The sequence below is a fragment of the Oxyura jamaicensis genome, chromosome 10, assembly GCF_011077185.1.
Source record: "Oxyura jamaicensis isolate SHBP4307 breed ruddy duck chromosome 10, BPBGC_Ojam_1.0, whole genome shotgun sequence".
Taxonomy (NCBI): Eukaryota; Metazoa; Chordata; class Aves; order Anseriformes; family Anatidae; genus Oxyura; species Oxyura jamaicensis.
Genome location: NC_048902.1, coordinates 13,912,841 through 13,939,742, shown reverse-complemented (window position 1 = coordinate 13,939,742; position 26,902 = coordinate 13,912,841). Strand labels below are relative to the sequence as shown.

The 26,902-nt window shown below is 57.3% G+C and overlaps 1 protein-coding gene across 2 annotated transcripts; it reads right to left on the bottom strand.

Annotated features, from left to right (window-relative positions):
• Positions 1-1,694: 1,694 nt before the first annotated feature.
• DET1 (DET1 partner of COP1 E3 ubiquitin ligase) lies at positions 1,695-14,143 on the bottom strand. Of its 2 annotated transcripts, XM_035335789.1 has the most exons (6): positions 13,023-14,143; positions 9,899-10,089; positions 8,084-8,275; positions 3,638-4,568; positions 2,936-3,550; positions 1,695-2,799 (listed from the first exon to the last, which is right to left on the bottom strand). In XM_035335789.1, exons 1-4 carry the CDS (start codon positions 14,103-14,105, stop codon positions 4,379-4,381), a joined length of 1,656 nt encoding a protein of 551 aa, XP_035191680.1. In that variant the 5' UTR covers positions 14,106-14,143; the 3' UTR covers positions 1,695-2,799; positions 2,936-3,550; positions 3,638-4,378. The 2 variants fall into 2 exon arrangements, with proteins under 2 accessions (XP_035191680.1, XP_035191679.1); XM_035335788.1 differs by having other exon boundaries at positions 2,936-4,568.
• Between the last annotated feature and the right edge of the window lie 12,759 nt (positions 14,144-26,902).

The window sequence follows — 26,902 nt, the reverse complement described above, 5'->3', positions numbered from 1 at the left end:
CTGCAGCCCTCCTCCCGCGCAGGAGCGGTCCCACCTCCTCCAAACTGCCCTCGAACAGCCAGGTGCACGTGGCCCCTTTGTAAAACCACAGACAGACAGCAAGAAGGTGCCCGAGGAAAGGATTTGGCTGATGGGAGGGAGGAAACACAGAGACAAGGTGAAAGATTCCCCCTGCACAAATGCAGCAAATCCCAAGGGCCCACATGGCAGCCTCTACCCCCTGCTCACCAGGCAAGGGCCAGCAGAAATAATAAAAGCCCTTTCACCGTTCCCTTCTCAGGAGGAGCGTGTGGCCAGAAGAGCTTTTACAGCCACGCTAACAAGGCAGGAAGGTAGAGGTGTGCAGGCAGGAGAGCAGTGCGAAAGTAAGCCCACAAAATCCTGTCCCACCGCTTGCCCACGGGACCCAGCTCTCTAATAAAGGTTCAGAGACAGGAAAGCTGTCGGGCCACACGTCCCACTGCCTCCCAGCCATCGTCATCTCTCTTCTCAAAGTCCTGAGAGATCCTGCAGGAAGAAATGGCAGAAAAGCAACAGAGGACAGAAAGAAGACAGACAAATTAAGAGAAATATATGAACTAAAGCATCAGAAGTCGGATTCCTCCACCTGGGTCAGAAGAGACCAAGGGAAGGAAGCGTAACAGGCACACCAGCACCTGAGCAAAAGGAGGGGTCGGTAAATAAATAGAGAAAATCAGGGAGCTAAATCAGGGGCAGCTGCTCGGGGCTGGAAGGTGAACCAGGAGTCCTTAGCAGAGACATACCACTAATGGACACATCGGTCTGATTCTATCAGGATTTCTGCGGCTCGCTGCCTAATGCAGTTTATATAACAAATGTCGCAAGTGTCCTGCTTTTATATTGTTTTTCTAAAAGCAGGCAGCACAAGAAGTAACAAAAGATGGGATTCCAGTGCCTGCCAAACAGGGTTTCCAAGCAAAGCATCTCCTTGTCACTTAGTGCCACTCTGAAAAGGCACAGGCTCAAGAGCTTTCTGACATGCTCAAGGTCTCCAAAGGAAAGCATCGGAGGAGCGCGCACACGAAATGGAGGAAAGGTTCAAAGGAAAGCAGCTCTCAGGACCACGATGCGGACGCATACAGGAACCAACAGGCACGATGCTGGGTTATCACAGAGCAGCAGCGGATTGCAGGGGGCTCCCAGACTTTGGGGAGAGCCGTTCGGATGCTTCCAGCCCCGATGTTGTGCAGAGATGCCCCGTGGCAGGGAGCAACACGCAGCTGGAAAATGCGAGTGCCTTACCCAGCCGAAAAGCCATGGGTAGGTGATGACTTCTGCCAGGCAAGCTGTGTTGATCCGCTTTGATCTCTTGATGGTGGAGCATCAGCAGCAAACAGCCACAAGGCCAGGCAAATGGACTAAAGGGAGAGTCTGAGTACAACCTGGGCTGGTAATACAATAAAAAAGGGGAAAACATAACTGAAGGCCAAGTATTCCTCCCCCAGCATTAGCTCACTTAGAGAAGAATTTGAGAAATCTGCAGTAGCTACAGAAACACCCATGGCAGAACATCCTTGAGCATGCCGGTACTCCAGATGCCAAGAAGAGGCAGCAAACTAGCGTTCAGTATCTGCCTGCATAGCGCAAGGCATGGCCCTACCAGCTCTTCTCAGCAACGAATTCTTGGCTACACCACTAAGATTTTAGGAAAACAAAACCAGTAAGTCAGGCTCTTAAAGCAAATTCTGTTTATTCCATTGTGTTGCTAACAAATCTTCATCCTAGCCTAGGAAAAATATCAGGTAGAAAATATCTCCCCTTTCCTCCCACCCTCCCCACCACACACTTTTTTTTTTTCTTTTTAAATAAAGAATCAAAATTTCAAGCATGAGAGACTTTTCTTCCAACACGTCTGTAATAAAATTAACTCTGTTGTAGATATAAAATGCAGCAGCCACAACCAGAGGATCTGCAACGCTACTCCAAGGCAATTAGTACCCAGAATGAATCAATCGGTTTGTCTGCAAACATAATAAGAAAATACTTAGCACTTACCCAGCACTTTCTATCCATGAATCTCAAAGTGTTTTTTACAAAAGCTTAAAATATGGTTTTGGCCTCATTTACAGAGAAGAAAACACCAGCTGGAACAGGAATAGATTTGCCCCCAGTGACAAAACAATTTAATAGCAGAGCTAAGAACAGACCTCTGGTCTCTCAGCCCCAAGTCCAATAATCCATCGTCTGCTGTGCCACGCTCTCTGCTTCACACAGGATAGCCTGACGCTGGCAAAAGCCCCTACTGCAGAAATGCTGAAGTGGTTTAGGTTTTTGCCACCTAAAACAAAATCTAAATGGAGATCTGACAGCCATTTTAATAAGCACTGATGTCCCAGGCTGTGACACCAAGGAGTAAACCCAGTCCTGGACAGAGCTGCTGAAAGCTTTGGGAAAGAATAGCCTCATACTGAAAGTGTGAACAAACGTGAAAGTGGTGCGGGAAGGAGGTAATTCCATGGTCTACAGTGTGCAAATGATTCTCCACGTGGAGCTTTAATTGAATGTTTGAGGAACAGATCACAGGATAAAAACCTAAGACCTTGACAAATAGTGTTATTAGGTGGAGAGGAGCCCAGACCCAAAGCGATGTGGCCTGGCGCCTCCTCTGTTAGCCGTCTTCCGACCTGAAGTCGCTCCTGACAGACCTGAGAAACCAACAGTGCAAACACCAGGAAAAGAGCAGTGAAATACGGTGTCTGGCCCTAGAATTAAGTTCAGGGAGGCCAGGAGAGGGGAGAAATACCATGAGATGGAGAGTCACGGCTGATTTCAAGGGCCCTGGGGCACCTCCCCGTACAAGGCCTGACGGGCACGCTGTACGCAGGCACCAGCCGGTTGTTTTCCTACACAAACAGTTGTTTCCCTACACATCACTACGCAGAACGAACACATGGCTTTAATACTGTTCCTTCACAGGCACGTGGCCACAGCACCCACAGCCCATTTTGGTCCGAAGATGACACCAACAGGGCCCTCTAAAGCAGGGGTCTCCCACGTAGGGGCACCAAATTTCTAAAGCCCCCTCTGTACCTCACATGGGATGGCTGCAACGCCTTACAGCAGTCATAGCCCAGCCTACGTGCAGCAAAACCCAGATGTCTACAGCCAGAAATTCCATTTTTAACCGAGGAGGGCAGCCCAGCACCCCCTCCAGCTCACGGGATAGGAAATATTACACCCAGGAGCTTATTCTAGAGGCAGCACAGACACTGCAGCGGTCCGGTCAGCAGCACGCTGAGCACAGTGCCCCAGCCGGTTGTGCTTTGAAGCCTGCCAATATCCAAAGGGGTTCTCACAGAGAACAGCGTATCAAACAGGGGTAGGTAAGCAACCTAAGTCAACAAACTCAGCTCTCAACTGCAAACCTGCAGCAGCGCACAGTAATTCAGGTCTCCTCCTTCCTTTCTGGGGAAACCCAAACGCTACTAATCCTCCACGTCCGTACTCCAGCGCGCAGGAGGGTGCCAGCAGCTGGGTCTCTCTCCCCAGCAGCAGAACCTGCAGATGCCCACGAGGATTTGTCCACGCTCTGCAGAAAGAAGTCCTCTGACGTGAGCAACGAGCCGTTGTCGCTCCCCACGCCTCTCCCAGCCACCCACCTTCCTCCTGTGCCCACCTTTTCATATGCTGGAGACACAGTCAGCTGCACTGGCCTCCTGGTGTTAACACACCACCTTCCACTTAGGGGCTTTACGGATACTAAGGCACAAAAATTAAGTGACTTGCATAAGAGACAGGAATACACCTCATCTCGCTCAGTCCCAGTGATTTCTCACGCCTTTTCTGTTTCCTAACCTCTTGCATATTAAACTCACGTGAGCAGATTGTGTGGATGAGAACAGGGTTTGGGTTCCCTACTAATACTGCAGATGCAAACACAGGTAGCTGTATTTTTAAGCCCTCCCCATGGCTTCCATCCGTTCCCTCCAGGACAGGCTGTTTGTCTTGACAAGGTAGGAAAGCATCAGTACAGAAGGGAGCGCTCCACAAACACGTTGCAAAGCTCCGTACTCGCCATCCTAAGACATACACCGGGAGAGAAACCAGACGTGCCTCTGGGAAATCACGAAAGGAATCTCAGCTACGCTTTGTTCATCAACAGGAGCCGGGAACAGCAGCAGCGCCCAACGCAGTGGGGAGGCTGCAGTGAGAACAGAGTCAGAAGAAACATCCCCAGGCCTTCAGCTGCTCAGCTTTCCCCAGCTGAGGCTGCGGGACGCAGGCTGGTAGGAGCTCCCAGGTCAGATTTCTTGACACGAGCGATGGTTTGGTTTCCTAGAAGGTGAGAGCCCAGCTTTGGTGTGTCTGTGGCAGAGGCCCAGACCCGAGGAGAACACTGCCCTGGCCACGTGTCCCCCTACGTGCAGCTGTGCCTCATGTGGAAGTTCACCACGTACTCCGCATTTGTGCGCTGCACCGAGATGGCAAAGGGCTCGAAGGGGTGGAAGGTGAACGCAACCAGGCGCCGCACCGTGTGATTGATGGGGCGCCCCAGGAGTCCCGCCTGGATTTCAAACTTCAGGAGGCCAGAATCACGAGCGTAAAATCTGAAAGGAAGAAAAAAGCAATTATGGCTGTTCCCGCCTATTGACTTTGCCATGTGGACTCTTCACAAGCAGAGAGCGCGCCTCCTTCAAGCTCTGGTAATTCCTCAGAGGCAGAGGTCCTCAGCTGGGGGTCTGGCTCCCCTCCCGGGGCAGCAGCTAGCCTCCCGCTGTCTACAAAGACTTCTTTTAGTGCTATCAGTGAGAGAACTCTGCCCTCGTTTTGATGGAGTTAGCTGACCGATTAGCTGGAGTTCGCTGGATCCAATCCTGCTCAAGGGTGAGAGGTTCCACCTTATGCCTCAAACAACTCTGCAGATCCTTTCAGATTTCCAACAACAAATCGTTAACAGGATAGCCTGGGTGGGAAGTGGTAAGGGCAGGGGTAAAAGCAGACAGGAGATGTGTCCTGCTGCTGTCACCAGAAACCCGCCTGCGGCTCCAAGGAAGCTCTTTTGTGTCCCCAAACAGGTGAGCTCTGGAACACAGCTTCAGCAAGAAGCGAGCAGTGCCAAGGGGATGAGGCAAAGCACTGACGAGACAGACATGTCTAAAAAGCTCTTCGCTTCTTGAACCTTCTCTGCATACTAGAGATGTGTAGCGGGCATTACACCATCATTCTGCATTGCTGCGGGATCAGGGGACTCTGTGCTGGCCTCACTCTGCCCACGACTCTGGTGGAGGTTTCTGGGATTTGGTACCTTCACAAGGCAGCTGAGCGCTAACTGCCAGGACTGAAAACCTCCCTGAAGCTGTCTCGGTTCTTGAGACCATTTTTTTTCTCTGCTCTTTCAGTTACGGGAACAGAATTGCCATTTTGCCTCCCAGCCATTTCCTTTTCCACCACCACTTTGTGGATGTGGGTATTTTGCATTTTTCCTCTGGTTTCAACTCGGAGAATGCTTTTAATATTAGAGCACATTTCTCTTCCCCCCCTCCTCCCCTTGCCAGCAAGCAGTACGAAGCACTCTGCTTTCAGCCTGGAAAGAACAGGTGATGACAGATAGAGGCAATGCTGTTTCAGGAGCAGACATACTCCACATTTTAACAGCACAGCCTATTGAGATCCTCATGTTCTTCCTGGAGGGCTACTCTCCTCTCCCTTCCTCTGAATCGAAGTGCTAGCCAGCCCTGCCTGAAAATTGCACACAAGAACCCAGCAAGAGAGTCACAATCTTGGTATTTGGCTTTTCAAAAAGCCCTTTCCCTCCTACACAAGGCTGGGTATGTGGAGGGTCATTCTTTAAATAAAGCACAGTCCCTGGTCTGCTCCTCTCTCTCCCCAATTCACAATAATTTACTACTCAAGATGAAGCTCCCTGTAATCTCAAAGATGTGTTCAGTTTGGTATTTTTAAATCTATTTTTAAAAGTGCTCTGCAATCAGAGGCCATTTCCATGGGCTCTCACTCTGGGGATAAATTAGGCGCTGCAATATAAAATTGTATGTCAACAGAAACAGCAAGACCAGCCTTTTCAAACTGTATGAAAATGGAAGATTTATCTGCAGACCAATTTTTTGGTTAAATGGCTCCTTCCTAGCCATCTAGATGGATTTTAGAGACCCCCTGCCATAGGTAAAGCTGTAGTAGAGCCTCTTCCCCCCAAGCCCCACCATTTCACCCACTGAATGTCTCTTCAAGCCTCCTGAAAAGACGCTGGAAGATGGCAGAGATGGGGAACCTAAAGCTCTTTTCTCCCAAAAGCAAATCACCACTGGTCTCTCAAGCAGCCGGAGTCGAGGTTGAACCTACCAGGACACGGAGAGGCGGTAAGGATTAAAAGGACACCACGCACAGAGGTGCTGAAACCGGCATGTAAAACGGGTGGAGGCTTTCACATCACGCTAGGAAACTACGTACGGATCACAACTGATCATAACACCCTCAGCTGCTGGAGGGTTTTGCACTTCAGCCAGTTATAGGGCTTAGATTACAAATCCTGCCGCCCCTCATTTCCCAGCTCTCTAACCTCAACGGGCAGCTGCATGACTTTATTAAGCCCTTTGTTTTGCAGGTGAGAAACACAGCAGCGCGATTTCAGCTGCTGAATGGTTAAGGTTAGCGCCTCGGCTTCTACTTACTTTCCAAAAACCAGGAGCCCCACCGCTTTCAGACCCTATTCAGCTCCTAATTGACTCGGCACAGCTTTGAGCTTTGAAAGGGCTGGCGCTGAAACGCCGCTTTGCTCAGGGGAGGGAGGAAAGGTGGCACTTGGCTTTGTTTACTACAAAGCCGGTAACTGCAGCAAATGACTGCGGTTCCGCTCCCTTTTGTCTGCAGGAGATGTAAGCAGGTTGGCGCTGCCAGACAGCCGCTGCCCTCCAAGTGTTCCCGACGTCGGGCACGACAAGGGGGAAAGGGCAGGCTCTCTGCAGATAGCACGGGAGACGGAGATTAAACCAAATCATACAGGCAGGGGGAAAAAAAAATTAATTAAATAGACATAATTTGGGAATTGAGAGCGCAGGAACAATCAGAGGTTCCCTGCCACCTGAGTCAGGGCCAGGGAGACATGAAACCCGGTTTTGAGAATGCATTGATGAAAATAAAGTTGGGAAAGCGGCCAGAACGGTCTCCCTAGGCTGCCGGAGCCCCCAGCGTGTGGGCAATCGCTAAACAAAGCACTTGGAGGTTGAAGGCTCTCTTTGTTTTTAGAGCACAGGTTCATTTCCCTTTTGTGGTACTCTGAGCGGAAGGACTGTTCTGCCTGGAGAACTCAGCCCCTTTGATTTGAGCCTTTCAGGCAGGAGAGACGCTGGATTTTTAAACACTACTACTCACAGCCATGGCTGCAGCCAACAAAAAGAAACAGCCGTGGTGTTTCTGCAAGGAGCACTGCAAACCTCCTCCTTCTCCAGCTTGGAGTTATTCCTGCTGCCAGCATCGAAGACTCAGACGTGAGAGGCACAGAACAGCTCTTACACCTGGCTCAACTCCCACCACAGAAACAAATTTCCTATAGATCATGGAAAGAAGGGGAGCACGAAGAGGAGTACTGCTTTCAGGGTGAGAAACGTAAACAAGGCAAGTCTGAAAATAGCAAAATCAATACCAGAAGCATTATGAATAACACCTAACCCAGCTGATATTTTATTCATAGGACAAACCAGATGATCCTCACCAGCTAACCCTACGTGCTCAAAAGGAATCCTTCCAGCACGGGAAGGCAGGCACCCAGAACCACGTTGCAGCCCAAGCAGGAAGGCTGGGCTGCAATAAAAGGAGGAACAAGAGCATTTGTATGGAAAAGGCTCAGGCTTCACGACCCAAATCTCCCCCAGGACAGCTCGGTGACAAAACCTGAAGAGCTGTCCCACATGTATAAGGTAAGACATCACAAGGAGAGATGCCAAGCTTCACAGGACTAATGAAATAAACGCTCTGCTCAAGGGATGTCAAAAAAGAAAGGCACTGAACTCTTCGGTCTTCCTGCAAATTTGTCACCACCTGGCAGAGGTGACTTAGAGTCACTCCCACACTGCTCTCCTCGCATACGTCTTCCTGGCCCGTTTCATACCTTATCGGGTGATCGCCGCAGGTCTTGGGACGCTCCATGACTGACACCCACTTGTCATCATAGCTGAAAAGGGAGAGGTCGAGGTACGGGCTGCCGCTGTAGGACTGGGCGCTGATGGGGAGCTGGCCCAGCAGCCTCCGCACAGCCTCCGTGTGCCCTCCGTACTTGGCGTTCACAATAGTGTCTTTGAACCTGCAGCAGAACACAAAGGGTTTACTCACAAAGGCCACGGGTGAACGGCACTGCTTAAACAAACTCAGGAGGAAAACAGAGAGAGGGAGGAACAGCAGCAGTGTAAGAACCACCACAGTTCATTTCCAAAGGTGCATCACGGTGATTCAACCACCAGCCAGCGCCGGTGACCTTTTTATCCTCCCTCATCATTACTGTTTCTGCTCTCAAAGTCCAAACTGAGAAGGATGAGACTGTGCCTATCCACAAGGCCTGGCCCCAGCTGCTCCACAGCACAGGAAATGAACGGGATCAGAACCAGGGAGAGGTGGATTAGCAGCTTATCAGTCAATCCAAGCTTTACCATGAAGCCTGTAAACAGCATAAGCAAAAGCTTCACAGGTTTCACAGTAACAGTTGAGCCCTTCAGGTTGACTTGAGAATCCCTCTCTCTCTAGCCACAATGTTTTAAACACGTAAAGGGAGAAATCTGAGATGAGGAAGAACCTCGGAGAGAAGCACAAAGCTCTTCAGAAACTACAGCGTGCTGGAAGTTCTTCCTGGTGAAGAGACTAACGCAGGTTGGATTTCTCTTTCCAAATATAATTCAAACCTTCCACAAGCAAGAAGAGTCGGATCAGCTGCACGAGTGTCAGACACCAGGGACGGTAAAAACCTTTCCCTTGGGGCAGAAACACAGCCAAAAGCCAGCTTGCTGTGCATACAGCACTGGTACACTTTGCTGCTTAAGCTAAACGCTCCCGTTACAGACCCTTACAGCCACGTGGATGAGCCTTCTCCTCTTTATTTTAACCCAAGGCAGGAATTGTTCTGTAGGTACCTGCAGTAAGCTCTCTCGTTCTCTCTCCCCCCCAGGCAATACGGAATTCATGACAGGGAGCTCTAAAAAGTTAGAGACAGTCAACTTCCTTTTACTTATGGGACACGAACCTAAAATCAACCGAAGCTTCCTTCCCCTTAGTGACTGCCAAGTGCTTTGGATGATGTCAAACAAGTCACTAGAAGAACAAAACACCCTGACTCACATAAAAACATACTCCACTAGAAATAACACACTGCCTCATTAACACCACCTCAGACTGTTAAAGCACATTCTAGAAAGCCCGGGTATTTGGGCATTTTGCTCACTTTTCACTACAGGTCTAGGCAGATCGGCTTCCTTCCTCCGAGCAGAGCCTGAGGAGAACCACAAGCTGTTCGCTGGCGTTAGAGAACACAGCTTGCTGCACACTAGATTTAGAGAAGGGCACTTGGCAAACACATCCAAATAGATGGTGGAGCATCTTGATAAAACCTTATCTGCAGGGCCCTACGCTACCGCTTCAATAACCCCCAGGAGTTACTGCTCAAGGAGCGCCAGCGACATCTTGCCCTTAAAATTCCTTTCCCTTCTAAGCACTGAGTTGCCACTGCCTTTTCCTTCCTGCTAAGACAGATATTGCAAAATGCAAGAGCAGATGCACGAGGCTGCAAGACGAACCACGTCCCAGCCAGACTCTGGCACCCCTCAGGGCCTGAAGGAGCCGGTTTTCTCAGGGTCGTTGTTGTTATTGGATACTAGCCTTCAGCTGGCGGGGGCGAGCGCGTGCCTACGCGGTATAAAGCATGCTCCCAATGGCTCACCGGCGCTGGATCTGCCTGGCAAAGTTGTTGCTGGACGCCGAGCAGGGGAACTGGACCGCCTCGCTGTGCAACGTGGCATTCCGGAAGAGGTCGCAGAAGTTCTCGAACAGCTCCAGCAGCTCGTCGGACGTGTTCTCAAACACGGCGATGACCTCCGTGGTCACCATGTTGTACACGACGAAGAACGAGGGCTGGGGAGAGAGGCACAGGCAGTGGTTACCCAGGGGAGAGCCGTCCCTTCCTCCTCCCCGTGTGCCATCCCAGGCCTTATCCAAATTTCTCCGCAGTGCAGGAGAATCCCACATGCCCACACTAATCCTTTCTGTTACCCAAATGCCTCAGCAGGTACCAAATTACCCACCCGTTAACTGTGATGTGATTACACGTGGAAAAAAACCTGGACGGACTTCCAGTTTTTCCATCTCGAACTGGATGTCAGTATTTCTCTTTCTCCCAGCCCTCCACCAACACCAAAATGCTTTCTGAAGTGCCAAATTTAATTTCCATTCCTGCTGACAAAATGATCCCGAACCCATGCTAGCTGGCAACAAATTATTTCTTCCCTTTATGCAGAGGAATGATTTGCTTCTCCCTTCTTAACGCTGCCGCCACACAGAGATGAGCCTTTTCAGCGCGCTGCGCGCTACAGCGCTGCCGACAAAAAGTTGTGCCCTCCAGGTACCCTGCCGGCACAGAAATGAAAATCTGAGAGGCATTAATGACTTCTTTTTAATATCAGCGTTCCCGCACAAGAAGCCCCGGGCACTGTGCTGCAGGCTGGCGGCGTTTCGCAGGAGGAACGAGCCAGAAGCGCGGGGAAAACGTGACGTTTGTACCAGCACGGCTGCACCGAGGGGAGAGGACATCCCCATCCCCCTGGGAAGGGGAGAATTTGATCCTTGGACATCAACGGCGCCCAAGGACCTTCGATAGAAGAGGGCCAAGATCCCGGCACCCCAAAGTCAGAGCCTGCCCCTACTTCACAGGTAGCCGATTCCCCCGGTACATGCCCGTACCTGGTAAGCCTTCTGCTACCAACGGCAGTTTCTGAAGGCTTCACCTCCCGAACAACGCTCGGCGATGACGGCAGCCGCTGCGCCCACCTCACCCGTCCGTAAATAGCCCAGGGTTTGTTTGTTTTACGGGCCCACAATGAGCTGTGATCGTACAAGCCAGCCCCCACACGTTACAACGAGGCGCGCTCGAGGAGGTTACTCACTGAGCCACCGCCTGAGGAGAGGGAAGCCTCCCGAAACACGCGGCGGGAGCAGAGAGACAACACGGGGAGACAGCCGGAGGAGAAACTGGTGACGTCTTTGAAAATTGCAAAGACATTTGCAAAAATAAAAAGGTTCCTTTGCCAGTTTAGCACAGAGGCATCAACAGGCTGCCCTTCACGTGAGAAATCTCTCTCACGGCATTTCAGCGGCACCTGTGACAGGCAAAGCGCTGTCACAGCACGCAGGGCAGGAGCTGAGTGCTACGAAAAGCACACGGCAAAGCTGGCGAGGCTAAAACACGAGCCTAGAACAACCACCCCCAGGCTACGTATCCACAGCTCGCGATTAAAGAGCCTGGGAGACTCGGTGCACACCTTGGCAATACAAACAGGCACGAACGGCGCCTTCCTCAGCCTCCCTGGCAGAGAAGCCTAAAACGGGAGCAGCCTGGAATCAGATTAAATTTGTGTTCTGGTCTGATGGAAGAGGAACGGGAGCTCTAGGCATTCCGTGACTAACGCTTGCTTCAGGAAGCCCCAATAAAAAGCCTAAGGCTGGCAGGCCTGCCGAGGCTGCTCCGCATCTGGAAGGAGCTTCTGAAAGAAACGAGAAATACGGGGCTTTTTCTTCAGCAGAAAACCCACCAAGAGCACAAAGCAGCCCTCATTTCCAGCTAAAAGTCACCTTCAGGTGAAGCAAGTCGGGAACACGCTGCAGCAGATCAGGCACCTTGGTAACCACGGCAGAGAGCCTCGGAGCAGCACGGAGCTGGGGTGGCCCTGAGGCCTCGGGCACGAGCACCGCTCCGCCAGACGCCAGGCCAACACCGCGAGCCTCCTCCACCAGGCTTTAACGTTCCTGAGGCAGCCGCTCCATCTGCCATCGATGGGGAAAACGGATTTAGCCTCGCCTATTCCCTCCCAGAGTAACTCCCCCAAATACACAGGTTAGGAGGAAAAAAGAAGCCAGTCTCCGGGGTGAATGAGGCTAAGGCACCTCACGGAGAGCAACTGCTTCTTCTGGCTTCTCACTACTGGAACTGGCAAAGAAGGGGAGGAAGGGAAGGGTGTGGAAATAAAAACAAGCACCTAGGGAACAGATCGGCACTAGAGATTTGTTCAGGTTGCTCGCTAAATGCCTTCTAACAGAAAAAAAAGCACAAATGAAGGCAGCAGACTAGGTTAAGATGTGAAAGACCTCGCTCGGTTTCACGGTAGTGCTCAGTTTTTGAGCTAAGAGTGGGGGAAAGACGCTCAACCCACAGGACTGAGAAACGTCTGGAGGGACTCGGCACCGCCGGAGCTGCATCTGCTCTAACCTGACTTCTTTAGAACCGAGCGGAAAGGAGAAGCAATTGGAACATCAGCTAGATTTAAAAGCTGCTGCTCCAATTTGGAGAGATCATAAATACCATCTCTGGTAGGAGCTTGAAAGCCTAAGTACGTAGGCAGAGCAGAAAAGGTAATTCTACCGGGGAAAAATGAAGACTATTATATTTGAAAAACACGCTGGAAAATACAGGAGAAAAGGGAGAGACTCTACAAGCTACGCGCATTACACGAAATAACAGCTAAAAAATCAGCCGGGGATCCGGGAGGGGGAGAGCATTGTAAGGCATCCATGAGCACAGGGAACAATCCCTGGAGAAAGGGGGCTCAGTAAGCACCTAAGATCTTTTCTCTCTCATTTTGCGTTGAGAAAGATGTAGTGAAATCATGAGAGCACAAGACAGCGGAGTTATTTGACACCAGAGGCGTCAAACGTTGACAAAAGGGTGAAGTAACGGGGCCCTAACAACTCCACCGAACGGTCACAGGCTCAGCTAAGGAACGCAGCTCACAGCTCCAAAGCTGCTCAGAGCACTTGCCCCGAAGCAACACGCCGCCGCAGGAGGCAGGCACTACCTGGGAAGGATCCGTCACCCGCAGCGTGACCACGTCCTCGCTCGTGTACTTGATGAAGAGGTGGTTCTCATCCAGCAGCTGCATCTTCCACATGCGGAGCTGCCGCAGCTGGTCGAAGTACTGGAAGAACCTCCTCTTGGCTATGGCGCTTCCGTCCTGCTCCGCCCTCCGCCACAGGTACACCAGCAGCCTGTGCTTCAGGGAGTTGATGAAGGGCTCCTTGTAGGGGTTCGCCATGCCCGTCTGCGTGTCCCGCTGCACCTCGGGGTACACGGCGGACAGGGTGAGCAGATCGTCCTCGTAGCAGAAGCGCCCGATGGTCCGCACGTCGATGAAAGTCCCCTCGGGGGTGACCTGAAAGACGTGGATAGTCTGCTGCTGCACGGAGAGGATGGCCAGGATGTTCTTGTAGAGGTAGAGCCCCTGGTTGTGCGACAGGATGACCTTGTCGCACTTGAAAGTCCGCGTGTCGCAGAGCCGGCCCGTGTGGAGGTCGATGATGTGCAGGGAGTAGTCCTCCAGCGGGGAGCGGGGGTTGGGGGTCACCGACTCGCTGTTGCGGTAAACCTCGAAGAAGGGCGGGTGCGGCTCCTCGGGCAGGTAGGCGGCGGAGCCGACGATCACGTAGCGGCAGTCGTCGGTGAACAAGCTGCACTCGCGGTTCAGGTGCTCCCCGTTGGAGGCCACGTTGGTGATGTGCAGCAGGACGAAGAAGCGCTCAAAGAGCCGCCCGCGGATGTTGACGGATCTCTGGTCGTTGCCGTTGGCCAGGATCTCCCCCTCGTAGCCCTGCAGGAGGTCTTCCGCCGCCTGGCAGCCCTGGTACTCGTAGATCTCCAGGGAGGTCTGGTCGGAGGAGAAGGCGATGAAGTAGCGCCCGTCGGGGGAGAACTTGCGCAGGAAGCAGGGCGGCTTCTCCACGTTGACCACGGTGAAGTTGGGGAAGACGTTCTGGTGGAAGACGCGCACCTGGTGCCAGTGGGTGCCGGCTTTGCCCGAGCTGATGCGGCGGCGCTCCAGGCGGTGGATGACGTTCTGGTTCTGGATGCGGCGGGGCCTGATGGTGGGGGCGTCATGGTCCATGGTCAGCGCCCTACTGCATCCTCGCCCTGCCGGGAACCGGGCACGCGCTTACGGCGGGGCCCCACCGAGCCTGGGGGAGGCGTGGGGCTCCGCGGGGCTGCACAGCAGAGTGGGCAGCACCCCGAGGGGGGGGGGGGGTCAGCACAAGAGACGGGGCCGGGGGGAGCCCCACAGCACCCCGAGGTGGGGCCTGCCGAGAGACCTGGGGTCAGAGGGGGGCGGGGAGCCGGGCAGGGAGCCCCCGGTGGGGCGAGGAGCACCGGGAGGAGCCCGCAGGGCGCAGCGGGGTGCGCGGGCGGCCTGCGGAGGGGGAGACGGGCACGGGGGGCACGGGGGGCACGGGGGGCACGGGGAGCGGCGCCCGGTGCCGTCAGGGGCCGAGGGGGGCACCGAGGGGCACCGGGAGGCGGCGGAGCGGGGCCCGGCCGCGGTTCTGACGGGGAACCAGGAGGGCCCCGGGGGGGTCCCGGGGGTCTCCGGGCCCGCCGCAGGCCGAGCCTCACCGCCGGGGCCGCCGCCGGGCCCGCCGCCGCCGCTCACTCTATGGCCGCCGCCATCTTTCCGCCACCGCGCCACGGCGGCGGCCGGAGGGCGACAGCCCCGCAGCCCCCTTCCGCTTCCGGCTGGCGGAGCAGCGAGAACGGGCAGGGCGGGGCAGAGCGTCCGCGGGGGGGGGGGGGGCACACAGCGCCCCCTGGCGCATGGAGGGAGCGCCCCCGTCGCTGGGCGCCCCCCACAGCCCCGCACCCCCTAACCGGGCACCCCGACAGCCCCGAACCCCGACAGCCATGTACCCCTATAACCACGTACCCTGTAGCCATGCACCCTTCTAACCCTGCACCCCCAAACCCCGCACCCCGATAACCCCTCAGCCATCACACGCCCCCCAAAACCTGCCCGCATCCTGCCCCCCCCTGAAACCCCGCACCCACCCTGCACCCCCCGACGCCTGCAGCCCCCTGTCCCCACCCCAGGCACCCTCATCCTTCACTAGGGGGGCTCAGGGGACCCCCGAGATCCATTTGGTGTCCCCTCACCATGAGCTTCCCCGGGAGCAGGATGCTCCAGGGGGGTGCTGGGGCCGTGTCCCCACCCTGCGACGTGGCACCGATGTGTCACACCGTGTGCCAGCACAATTCCTGCTTCTCCTCAGGGTATTTTTTTGGGGTGTGCCCCCCCAATCCCATAAATTGGGCTTGTCCCCAAGCAAATGGGGCCCCTCCAGAAGCCCGGGGACGGGGACAGCAGCGGCCAGGGGGTGGCATTAGTGCCACAGAGCTGGGGACACTCAGCCTCACCTGGCACCGGAGCGCAGCCAGCCCTGGGGGGGGTCTCAGCCCCCAGGAAGCACTCGGTGACATCCCTGCAAAACCCTGGGGACCTCACCCCAAGCAGGGCAGCAGCGGGGCGTGGGGTGGCTGTGACCCCTGCACCCACCCTGCAGCCCCATAACCAGCTCGGGACAAAGGTCTGGGGGCGCGTGGGGCACCCGTGCCCCTTCCCCAGCCCTTTCTGGCTGAGCAGCAGCACCCCGGGCGCCGAAGGCACGATGAAAAGCCTAAAAACGGATGGCCTCGGTGCCCCTCTTTGTCTCTCTCCCTCCCGCGTAATTAATTGGGATCCACCTTAATAGGATCAAACTAAATACCGAAGAGCATCCAACCACACGGCAGCTGGCAGGAAAACAACCCGGGCGCACGCACACACACACGGAGACGGCTGGACGGACAAAAGGGCCATCAATACGGCAGCAATTAGCGCTGCCCAAGCTAATAACTTCATCACCGCAACCTCCCCACGGCCAGCCCGCTCCCCTCGCGGGGACGGTCTCGTTAATTAGCGGGGATGGGTTTTATGAAGCCTCACCTGGGCCAGGCTGGGGGCAAACCCCATCCCTGGGGCTGTAGGGAGAAGGGCTCCAGCACGGGTAGGGTCGGGACGAGGTGGAATTGGGGTGGTTGCTCTGCTTTTTGGAGGGTTTTACCCAGCCTCCAGCTGCAGGTGGCTCCCAGGTGGGCTTGTGGGGGGGGGTTAGTGGAAAATGCCTGGAGGACAGGGCTGGTGGTGCAGAGACAAGGGGCGAGCTGGGGTTTTGGGGGCTGTGCTGAGGCTGCTTTCCTCCGCGATGCCTTTTCATGGCATGTTTTTCCCCAAAACGTGCTGCTGGGGGAGGTGATGGTGCCCGCTCCCAGCACAGCAGCTGGACTCTTGATCTGCTGGGGACGGGGACACGTGGCCGTCACCTTCCTCACCTCGGGGAGACCTGGGGACAGCAAACCCAGAGCCCCTCGTTTGGCTGGTCCGGGTGGCATTTAGGGGAAGGGCCCTGGTGCATCGGGGTGGCTGGGATGGTTGGGAAAGGCAAAAAAGTTTGTGCAGGTGGCCCTGCTCGAGCCCAGCGTTCCCAAACGTGCGTGGCTGCGGGCTGGCACCCGAGTGCAGCAGGCAGGGTGCTCGGGTGCTTGGTGCCAAGCCTGGGGAAACCTCTCCCGGCGGTGGTTTTCTGTGGGAGGGAGCTGGGGGGGCTCCTCCAGGAGAAATCCCCGGTGCCGTTTGCTTTTCCTTCAGAAACGAGCTGCCTCTGTGGTTTGGTTTTTTCCTGGGGTGAAGCACCCTGCCTGCCCCAGCGACGGGCAGCGGCACGCTTCGCTCGGGGCACCCCGGTTTGGGGGGGTGCTGCGGGGGTATGGGGGGAGCCGAGGGGACGGCCCCGGGCTGGCAGGCAGCAGAGGTCTCCCATTTTCCTTTTTTACAAGCTAAGAAAATAATAATAATTTGATATTTAGTTCTGTCCCAGGCCTGAAGGGAGTCTTCGTTCGTGGTTACAGACCCTTGGAGCCCCTTCCACGGGCATCCCAGCACACATCTGATGGGACACGGGGCCCGATGGTGCCAGGGGTTCTGTTTGGGGTCACACAGACCCCAGGCAGGGACCCCCGCGGGGTGACAGCCCCGTCCCCCCCATGCCATCCACGGGGTGCCGTTTGCAGTCAGTTGCCATGGGTGCCCGGGGACTTTTGCTGTGGAGGGGGATCGCGCCTCTCCCCCCTCCTCCTCCTCCTCCTCCTCCTCTTCATCCCTCCCTCCCGATGACGTCATGGATGACCACGGTGGTGACAGGGCCACCTGTGGGCTGGTGAGGGGTTTAAAGAGACAGTCTGCAGCTGCAACGGGAGCCCTGGCTATTGTCTGCGCACCTGGCAGCGGGGGGACACGCAGCCCCCAGACCACCCACCCACCCACCCAGCCAGCCGTCTGTCCATCCACCCACCCACCCACCCCATCCATCCCACCCCATCCCACCCCATCCATCCCATCCCATCCCACCCGTCCCCGCACCGCCACCGCTGCAGCTCCCCGGTGCCATTACTCTCCGAGCCGGTTCCTGCTCGGTTTGGGGCCGCCGAACCCGGGCTCCTGCCCCTGCAGAGGTCCCTGCAAGGTAAGGCTGCGCTCCGTGGCCCCGGCAGCCCCCCCAGACCCGGTACATCCCCCCCTGACCCAGCATATCCCCCCTCCCGCCGGGCCCAGCTCTGACAAAGGGGTCGCTCCGTGCCACCGAGGGGAGGTGGCAGGGCGCAGTGCCAGGACCCCCAGCCCGGAGCCCCCCGGGAACCCCCTGGGATCCAGCCCCAGGGATGCTCCCACCACCTCCCTGCCCTCCTCTCGCTTCCACGCAGGGCACGGGGATTATTCCAGAAGCCAGGGCGACCCCTGGGACAACAGTCACCCCCAGGGTGGCAAAGCCCCGCTGCCCCCGAGGGCTGGGATGTCGTGCTTTGGGCAGCACCGAGCTCAGCAGGCTCCCATCGCCTCCACGCTGGCTTTCCCTGAGCACCCCTGCAGGCACCCACCTCTCTCACCCCCTCGTCCAGGCACCCCCAGGAGGCATCTCCTTGTCCCCGGCACTGTGCCACGCACCTGGGGCTCAGCCGAGCCCCGAGGGCATTGCTGGGTGCAGGTGAAGGAGCAGGGGCAGAGGAGCTGCCTCCTCACCCGGGGGGCAGGCACCGGCTCTGCCCGGTCCCCGGGGCGGTGGCGTTGTGTCCCGCTGTCCTTCCAGCCCTGCTGGTGCGGGCAGCAGGTAAGTGCCCTCGTTCCGGCTGCGGATGTCGGCGTCACTTGGATGTGCGGGGTGCAAAAAGGGTCTGGGAGCGGCTGAGAGCAGAGCGGGATGGGGATGTGTGCACGGGGACAGGTACCTTCCTTCCTGGGGAGAGGTAGGGCACGTCCCGCCCCACGGGATGCACCCCAGCAGGGGCCGTGCAAGTCGGCGAACTCCTCACCTGGGCACCTTGAGGGTCCCCGCGCCCCCAGCCCGCCTCTCCCGTGGGTGCAGCTCCACGGGGGTGTGTTGGATCCCACCCGTGTTGGTGGCCTCGGAGGGGTGGCAACAGGGCAAACCCTACAGCTAGTCCTACCCCGGGCTGCCTCTGCGGCCTTCAGGGGGCAGATACTGAGGCAGACAGTGATGGGGACCATGGTGGTTCTGCTGTCCATCCTTGAGAAATGGGGTAAAAACCAGAGCCCGGCCAAGGGTGCAGCAGCTCCAGTGCGGTGCGGAGAGGAGCCGGCTGCAGGGCTCTCCCTGTGCTGCTTCTGCGGCGCTGGGGTGCCAAGGAAGAAGCCATGGTGTGTTTCTGCCCTGAACCGGGCAGGAGATGCGGAGGGCTTGGGCTGGGCCTGGGTTTGGAGTGGAAGAGGCAAAAAAATGTCGGATAGGTGGGAATGTCTGAGCGGTGACCATGGGGCATCGCACCTGGGAGTCTGCCTGTCTGCCCGTGCTGCTGCGGCCGAGCAATCGTGGGCAAAGGCACCCAGGGTGCAGCCACCAGGCACCCTCTCCTGGCCCCCTGTGCGTGGGGCAGGGGTTAATTTTAGGGGTTAATAAGGACATAGTACATGTGCGAGGGGCTGGAGTCGAGCCAAAAAGACCCGTGGTCTGTCTGGACAGGCACGGAGCAGGCAGGGAAATACAACGGGCAGGAGAAGTTGTGGGGTGGTGGCTGGCCACGACGGCTGCTCCAGGGATGCCGATGCCTAGCTGAGCTTTCGCTGCTCCAAAATCCTCCTAGAACCCATTCCCAGCGCAACCAGGAGAGGTGTGTGTGTGCGTGAGTGCACCCAAACACGCATCCATGCACACGTGCCGTACCCAAATACGTGGCAGCGCTCGGCAGCACCGGCGCGTAAGCTGGGTGCGCTCCCCGCCGTCCCCCGGCGACGCAAACACAGCCTGCAAACGCCGCTCTCCGCTCCCACGGGGAACCTCCCGGTGCTGGTGGCAGACAGTGACGCCGTGGCACGGGCTCTTCTCTTGCCCCCTGTTTTTGCAGCATCCTCTGCCTGCTCCGTAGGCTTTAGCCCAAGATGGTGCCTCTGTATGGGGCCAAGCGTGTGCTCGCTGCTGCACGGGGCAGGGGTGCGACCTCTGCTCGGGGCCTTTTGCAGTGAACGAGGCAGGGACCTTGCTGCCACTCGGCTGGGCAAAAGAGGCAGAGCTGAGGCTCGATGTGATTCCTCTCCGGGCTCCGCTTGCCTTCCCAGGGGCTCAGCATACCCAAGCCACATGCCAGCAGGACCACGAACCCCAGGTGGGGATAAAGACCCCACTCATCGGCTGGCTTGTGCCGAACATGCAGGGAGAGGCGAGGAGGTGATGGCAGCGGGCAGCACGCAGGCTCGTGCAGCACAGCCTGCTAACCCCGCTAATTCTGTTGGTGTCTCTGCTCAGCCCCCCTGCCCCTGCCAGAGGGTGGCCCGGAGCCTGCTGGGCGGCTCTCCTCTCTCCTTCCACGGGGCTGTTGCGGTGTGCCTGCGGCAGGGTGCGGGGCTGCACGCCCCTGCCTGGCAGTGTGGGATGTGGAGAGCAGCACCCACGGCACGGCCTTGGGGGCCTCCAGCCAAATGATCTCTTTTTGGGAGCGACTCCCTCGGTGTCCCGGTGTGTCGCCAGGGACCGGGCTGGTCCCCGACATACCACGGCACTGCCCCGCTCCATCAGTTTGGAGCCTTAAAGCAGCTCCCCGGTGGGAAGCCCCAAAGGCAGGGTGCAAAGCAGGGCAGCCTGCGCTCACCCGGCCCCAACGTCCATGTCACCAGCAGAGAGGCTGAGGTGGATGTGCCACAGCTTGCCCCCACACAGGTCCCCAGGGGAGCACCGGGATCAGCACAGGGGACAGGGCCAAACCTGGGCGCTCTGGGGACAGGACTGAGCCCCGAGCATCCCTCACCTCCTCCCCGTCTCCACCTCGCCATCCCCGGGCCATCTGGCCACACTCATCCATGTTAAACAAACGCTGGAGCCTATTATCAAGCCCTGCCTCCCCCTTCCCCCCCAGACAGATGGAGGCTGAGCGCGCCCAGAGCCCCGGCCCGCAGCATTCATGTGCGTGAATGAGAAAATTGAATTATTTATGGCCACGCGAATGAGGCTGGCGGAAAGGACTCCATTATGTGGCGAGTACCTGTTGCTATGGAGCCGGGGCTTCTCCCCCTTCGCCCGCCCAGCCCTGAGCACCCGCTGCATCCCTGCCTGTCCCCATCCCTGCCCTTGTCCCCACGGGATGCTGGCCGGAGCCCGGGTTGCCCAGCTTTGCGAGGAAAGCAGCTTTGCGAGGCCGCCGACCCCTCCGAAATCCTCCTGCATTGCAGCCGCTCCCCGGGGACGCCAAATCCTGCAGCGATGCTGAGAGCGGTGCCGGGGCATCCCCGCTCCCGTTCCTTTCCCAAACCCTCCTCGGCCAGCAGCGAGGACGCCGCCAGCCCCGGTGGCACCCTCGGGGTGGGACCGGCTGCGGGGACGGGTGGGAGCGGGACCCGGCAGCCCCCGCTCGGCGCAGGGACTCCCGCTCCCCCCCAGCGCCGGGAGGCTCTGCAGGGCTAAGAATAGACTCCAGCTCCGCTCCTGGAGCTGAGTGGGCTCTGCCGGGCTCGGAGGAATAAAAAGCAGGCAAACGCTTATTTTAGGCGCTGCAGTCGGCAGCTGTGACTCTGATACACCCAGGGAGCAGCCTCGCGGCGTGTTTACCCTGCAGCGTGCATCCTGGGCCAGAATGTAGATGGCCAAAATCCCATCCAGATCCCAGCCCGTGTCCCAAGCTCCCCGTGAGCCCTTTTCCATCCTCCTCCCTCCTTCCCCTTCCCTGCTGGCTGGGCTCCCACCCCTCCTGGTCTCAGGGGGTGCCTTTCCCCAGCTCCCTGCCTTCCCCTCCTGCTCTGGCTGCTGGAACCCCACTGAGACGTTGAGGGTTTGCTTGGTGTCCTGGGATGTGTCCTGGCCAAGCAAGACAAACAGACCCCACAGACATCCCCGCGTCCGCGCCAGGCATCTACGTGGGATGCTTGGGCACGGGGCGTGTGCCGGGCACGAGGCCGGGGACAGCCCCCACACCAGGAGGGCAGCTGTGGGTCTGCCTGGCTCCCATCGCCCCCCCCCCCAAAAATATATAAAAAAAAATAAAAATAAAAAAAAAAAAAAAAAACACAAGAAAAAGCTAATTGTTACCATGGCTACGCCGAGTGGCCTTTCTCCGCGTCATCCTCGTCGCTGCTGTCACAAGGTTAAGGCGGTGGGGAGCGGTGGGGAGCGGGGGGGGGGGGCATGTTTTCTTGGGGAAAACCATGGCAACAGCCAGTTCTGAGGGAGCAGCTGCGCGCCGCCAGGGCACGGGGAAGGGGCCGGGGCGCCGCGGTGCCAGCAGGCAGCGGAGATGGGGCCGGCGGCTCTGCGGGCCAGGGGGCGGGAAGGGGTTTCTGGGGCTGCTAGCCATGGGGAGCGGGGAAATCGCTGCTTATCCCGAAAAAAATGCACGGGGGAAAAGCCCCGATGGTGTGAAGTTTGTATAAGCACAGTGGTGGTGGAGGTCGGAGGCATGGGGTCTCCTGCAAGTGGTGTGGCCTCTCCGGCTACTGGGGCCGGCTGTGAGGGAGAACAAGTGGTGTTCTGGGGGCTGAGGGACCCTAAAGGAGCCGTCAGGGCCACAGGGGGGTCCTGAGGGGCGCTGGGCATGGAGGGGCCAGGGCTGGCCAGGCCTCGCCCCAGCCCGCGGGCCCGCCGAGGTGCTGGTCTCAGCTGCAGGCTCCACGCTGGCTCCCATTTCAACACGTAGCTGGGAATTATCTCTCTTTGCAAGACAGACTCTTAATTAAGACCGTTTCCCTGAAGGAAGCCAAGATGGAGAGCTTCAATTCTCGGTATTCCAGTGCTTTCTGGCATTCGTTTCCACACCAATTAGGGCACAAATTAGTCATCCAGAGTGCAATTCAGTTCCTGCGCTCAGGGGAGGCTCCTCAGCACGCGTGCCGTCCTCCTCCAGGGACGCGGGTTGCAGGTGCGGGCACGGTGGCCTCGTTGGGGACAGGGTAGGGACAAGCTGGGAGCCCGGGAACCAACATCTCCACGAGCTGGGGTTTCTGCGGGGTCTCCATGAGCTGCAGGCACCTCTCCTTGGCTGGGCATCGCCCTACAGACTGCAGGGCCACGACGCTGAGACTGGGACCAAAGGAGCAGCGGGAGAATCAGCCGTGGGCAGCACGATGGGAAGAGAAACAGCAGGAGGAAGAGCAAGGACCAGGCTGCTCCCCAGCCCCTTCTGCAGAGCCTGTGCTCCCTGATGGTACCGGCAGGGAAGGATGGATGGCTCCAGTTCCCCTGCCGCGTGGTGAGCCCACCCAACCCATGGTGCTGGAGGAGCAGCAGGGCTCTCGGTACGGCCACAGCTGCCTGCACCCCGTGTTCTGCACCGCAGCCCTGCCCCAGAAACCATTTTTTGAGCTGGTTGACAAGCATTCAGCGCTGTCCCTCCGAAGGCTACACCACCGCCCTGGCCACGCAACGAAGCTCTTTGTTGTGCAGAGGGAATTGAGGACGAGACTTGTTGCTCTGCACGCCGGTGCAACAGCATCCCACCTGTGCAAGGGCTGGCGGAGAAGAGTGTTTTGATGGCAGCTGAGCTCTCGATCTCAACGTTTCTGGGTCGCGCTGGCCTCTCTGCACCGCAAGAGCACAGCGAGCTCCCTCGTGCCCCGTGAGCACGGCCACCACGCAGCTCATGGCACACGGAGCATCCCTCGCCCCGGGTCAGCCTGCCCCGTGCCCGCTCCAGCTCCTTCCAAAGAGCACACGAAACCCCACCAGGAGCCGCCTGCTCCTGGCATGCCCTCCTACCCCCCATTAGTTAGTGGTTGTCTTAAGCACTGAAGCATTTGTAGCCTTATTCCTCCTAATCCTGTCTAATGTAGCTGTGGCTGTCCTCATTAGCCACATAATTGTCGAGCAAACACAAAACAGGCCCTGACACAGTCGAAGGAAATTGGTTTAAAAATACAAACCAGCATTCTCAGATGTTTTCAAAGGGGGCCCTTTTATTTATTTGCATTCACACAGCGCCGCGTGAAATGACGAAAAAGTGACTCTTCCCCCAGACATGTATTTTTTAAAGGATATCTTATGACAGAGCGGGCTTGAAATGCCAGCAGGGGAAATCCCCCGGCCCCTGTGCTGAGGACAAGCACATCTCTTGTCGTTCTCCTCTGCCACAAGAAGGGGTTTCCAAGCAGAGAAGATGGCATCGCCCATCCACGTGCAAGCACACAGGCATGCACACCCACGCACTCACCCACCCACCGCCGTGATTGCCCCAAGCAGAGGTTTACCCATCCCCATCCCCACGCGATAAACCCTACAAATTTCAAAGGGGCTCCATCCCCTTCTGACAGCAGCTGACGGGGCTAAGTTAATTGAGGCAGCAGCGAGAAATCTAATTAACCTGCAGCATGTCGTTTAATCTGCGCGAAGCTGTTGTGGTTACTCGGCTATAAACGCCGCCCCGGCTCTAATGACAGGGACTCGCCTGGCGGTGGCACCGAGCAGCCCGGCGGTGGGCAGCCACCTCCTGCTCACCCTCGAGGGTGCCCTCAATTACGCACGGAGCGTTCCGGTGGTTGCCTCCATCTGCTCCTTCATGGCATTTGAGACTCTCCTTCCAGCTCCAACCTTTGGAGCAAGCACCTGCGCTGCTGCTCCCCCTGCTCCGGCGTTCAGTCCCGGCGCACGGCTCCCCAGAACCGGCCGCCAGGACCCAGCAGTGTCAATCTGTTGATTGCGCTCAAGTCCAGGAGATGGGCTCAGGTCGCTGAGCTCCCACCGTAGCTCTTAGGCTGTAATTACGCTCAAGGCTCTTTGCTTCAGTTATTTCTCCTTGCTAATGCTTGGAGCCGCTGTACCGAGCTTTTCTTCGAGGCTGACCTCCACGCGGCTTCCCAGGAGAGAGCCAGGCCTGTTATTTAAACCAATTCACAGACCGTCTCCCGAAGGCCAGTTGCCCATTACAGGATTTTTTTGAACAGCAGGAATCCGCAGGGCTGATGGCGGCCGAGCTCTTTGTGCCGGCTGGGGAAGAAGCAGAAGAAAAAGGATGGATGTTGTGGGCTAGCATCGCTTCCCAGGCTAACCTTCCCCCAAGATCCTGGAGGAGCCACCGGGCTCTGGTGGGCTCTGGGTGCCGGCAGGAGGGCGATGCTGAGCCTCAGCACCTCCTTTATCCCACACCAAGCTTCAGAATCTCCCCACAGCCCCTCGGAGCGTGCAAACATGCTCACACCCCACAGCACACCCTGCTGAAGGACTGTTGAAGGATGGAAAAGCTTTTAGCCGGGTCTCCTCCTCCGGGAGGTTAGAAGATGATCCACCGGGCGTGCTGAGGTCCTGCTCGAGGTGCTCCAAGCGCCCCAGGGATATGGAGCACGAGGCAGGAGAAGCTTCCCAGCAAACAGCGTTCCCAGCAAGCACACGGGGCTGCACCAGATGCCAGGGGGACGCAGCAACACCCCGAGCAGCAGCCCCAGCTTGGTGCCTGCCCAGACAGAGGGGATGCTTTTTGTTTTGGGAGGAATCCCATTGCCCGAATCCTTCCAAATTTTGCCACGGAAAATAATGTTGGCTGGAGACCTCTGGCCCACCCACGGCCAGCCCCTCACGGGGGAAGCTCGGACACCGTCGCCTTGGAGGACGGAGCAAAACCAGGTCGGCGTGCTCCGAGGGGAGAGGAAGAGGCTGGCAGGAGGAAGAGGAGCTCAATTTGGGGGCTTTTATTTATTTATTTGTTTAAGTATTAAAAAGTGGCAGTGCTAGCGAAGGGTAATTATCCCTCTGTTCCAGCTGAAATACAATTAAGGCAGCTCTCAACGAGCCCCCGGGATATTGTGGTTTACTAATTAACAAGCGGATATGCTGTGGCCCCTGTCATGGCAATTACAGCATGAGACAGGCTTCAGGAGCTCTAATTACACGTCAGCCCACGACACACGCTGCAGGACAAATTAACGAGGGCCCGGGCTGGCGACGGAGGGAGCTCAGCCTGCGAGAGGCTGAGGAAGGGGCTGGGGACAGGGACGGGGAACCCGGAGGGGGGTCTCCCCGGCTGGGGAAGGCAGAGCAGGGATGAAATTGGGGTGAAACGTCCCGAAACCCGTAGCGGTGGCACCCAGGGATGGGGGAGCCTCGAGCGCGCTTTGCTTCGGCGGCCTGATGAGATGAGTGGCATTCTGCAGGAGCGCGGAGGATAGCAGGCGGCACGTCTGCTGCCGTTAATTCCCAGAGCAATAAAGCCGCCGTTAAGAAAAGTCAGATGGGAAATACCCAGCGGGGCTTTGGCTGCTGACAAATCGCTAACAGGGCTCCCCGAGCCAGGAGGAATCTTTCTGACCAATTGTTTATTGGAAGAAGTTAGGCGGATCTTGGTCGAATTCAGTGGGAATAACTTTGGCCAGGTGATAAAAAAAAAATAAAAAATAAAAATAAAAAACAGGATTTTTGTAAATCCAGTTTGACGTGCTCCATTTGAAAAAGAAGTTGCCGTCCAGAACATATTTCAAAGGTGTAATTAAGGCGAAAAGCACAGCCAGAGAGGACATTTTGTCTCTGGCAGAGATGATGTTTGTCAGGTGGGGCAGCCCGCAGGAAGAGGGGCTGGGGGGACGCAGCGGGGATGCTGGGGCTGTGACACGGGGTGATTTTGGACGTTGGGTCCCTTGTGTCCCCTCCAGGAGGACCTCCTTGAGCAAAGCAAGAGGAAAATGGGAGGCTTCAAGGCAGGCAGGTGTTTTTCCAGCCGAGAGCAGAGCCAGCTGGGTGGGACTCGGTGTTTTTGGGGAGGAAGGAGGAGGAGGAAGATCTGGGAGACTGGGAAAGGGGGGACCCGACCCCATCCCTGCTGCTGGCATGGGGAGCACGAAGCCACCGGAGGCCCCCCCAGGAATGGAGCGGCGGCAGGCACCGCCTCGCACCGAGTCCCCAAATAGATCTCATTAACCATGGCAATTAACACAAGCTGGGCCCTCTCTCCTCCTCGCCGCCCCAGCCGGGGACGTGCACCAACACGGCCGTTTATTGCACAGCGGGCACAGCCCGGCTTATCGCCGCAGACAGGAAATTGCTGCGCAGAAACCGCACGTTTCACTTTTAATAAGTTTGGCAATAAAACGTCTCGTCAAACGAGGCCGCGACAGAGCGATAATGAAGCCTCGGCGTGGCCGTAATTGCTCGCTGCTCTCCTGGGGGCGAGCCAGAAACCCAGGAGCGGGTTGGGGGGGAGCATCCCTCTGCCTCCTGCCCTGGGATGAGGTGGGTCTGCCTCGTGTCCCCCTCCCGGGCAGCCTGTCCCCGTGCACGGCCAGCCGGGCTCCTTGTCCCCAGAGGTGTCCCCAAAGCAGTGGCACCCACTGGGATGTGGCCGAGGAGGAGGCGTGCATGGGATGGAGGGGTTGGGGTCTGGGCACGGAGGACAGGAGGTGCC

What these genes read in the sequence shown, in the direction of transcription:
- DET1 (XM_035335788.1), bottom strand. Translation starts at nt 14,105, where the DNA reads ATGGACCATGACGCCCCCACCATCAGGCCCCGCCGCATCCAGAACCAG. An exon ending in GCCAGGCAGATCCAGCGCCG is followed by an intron (nt 8,276 to 9,898) that starts GTGAGCCATTGG and finishes GTTCTGCTGCAG; the next exon opens with GTTCAAAGACACTATTGTGA. An exon ending in TGCGGCGATCACCCGATAAG is followed by an intron (nt 4,569 to 8,083) that starts GTATGAAACGGG and finishes TCTTCCTTTCAG; the next exon opens with ATTTTACGCTCGTGATTCTG.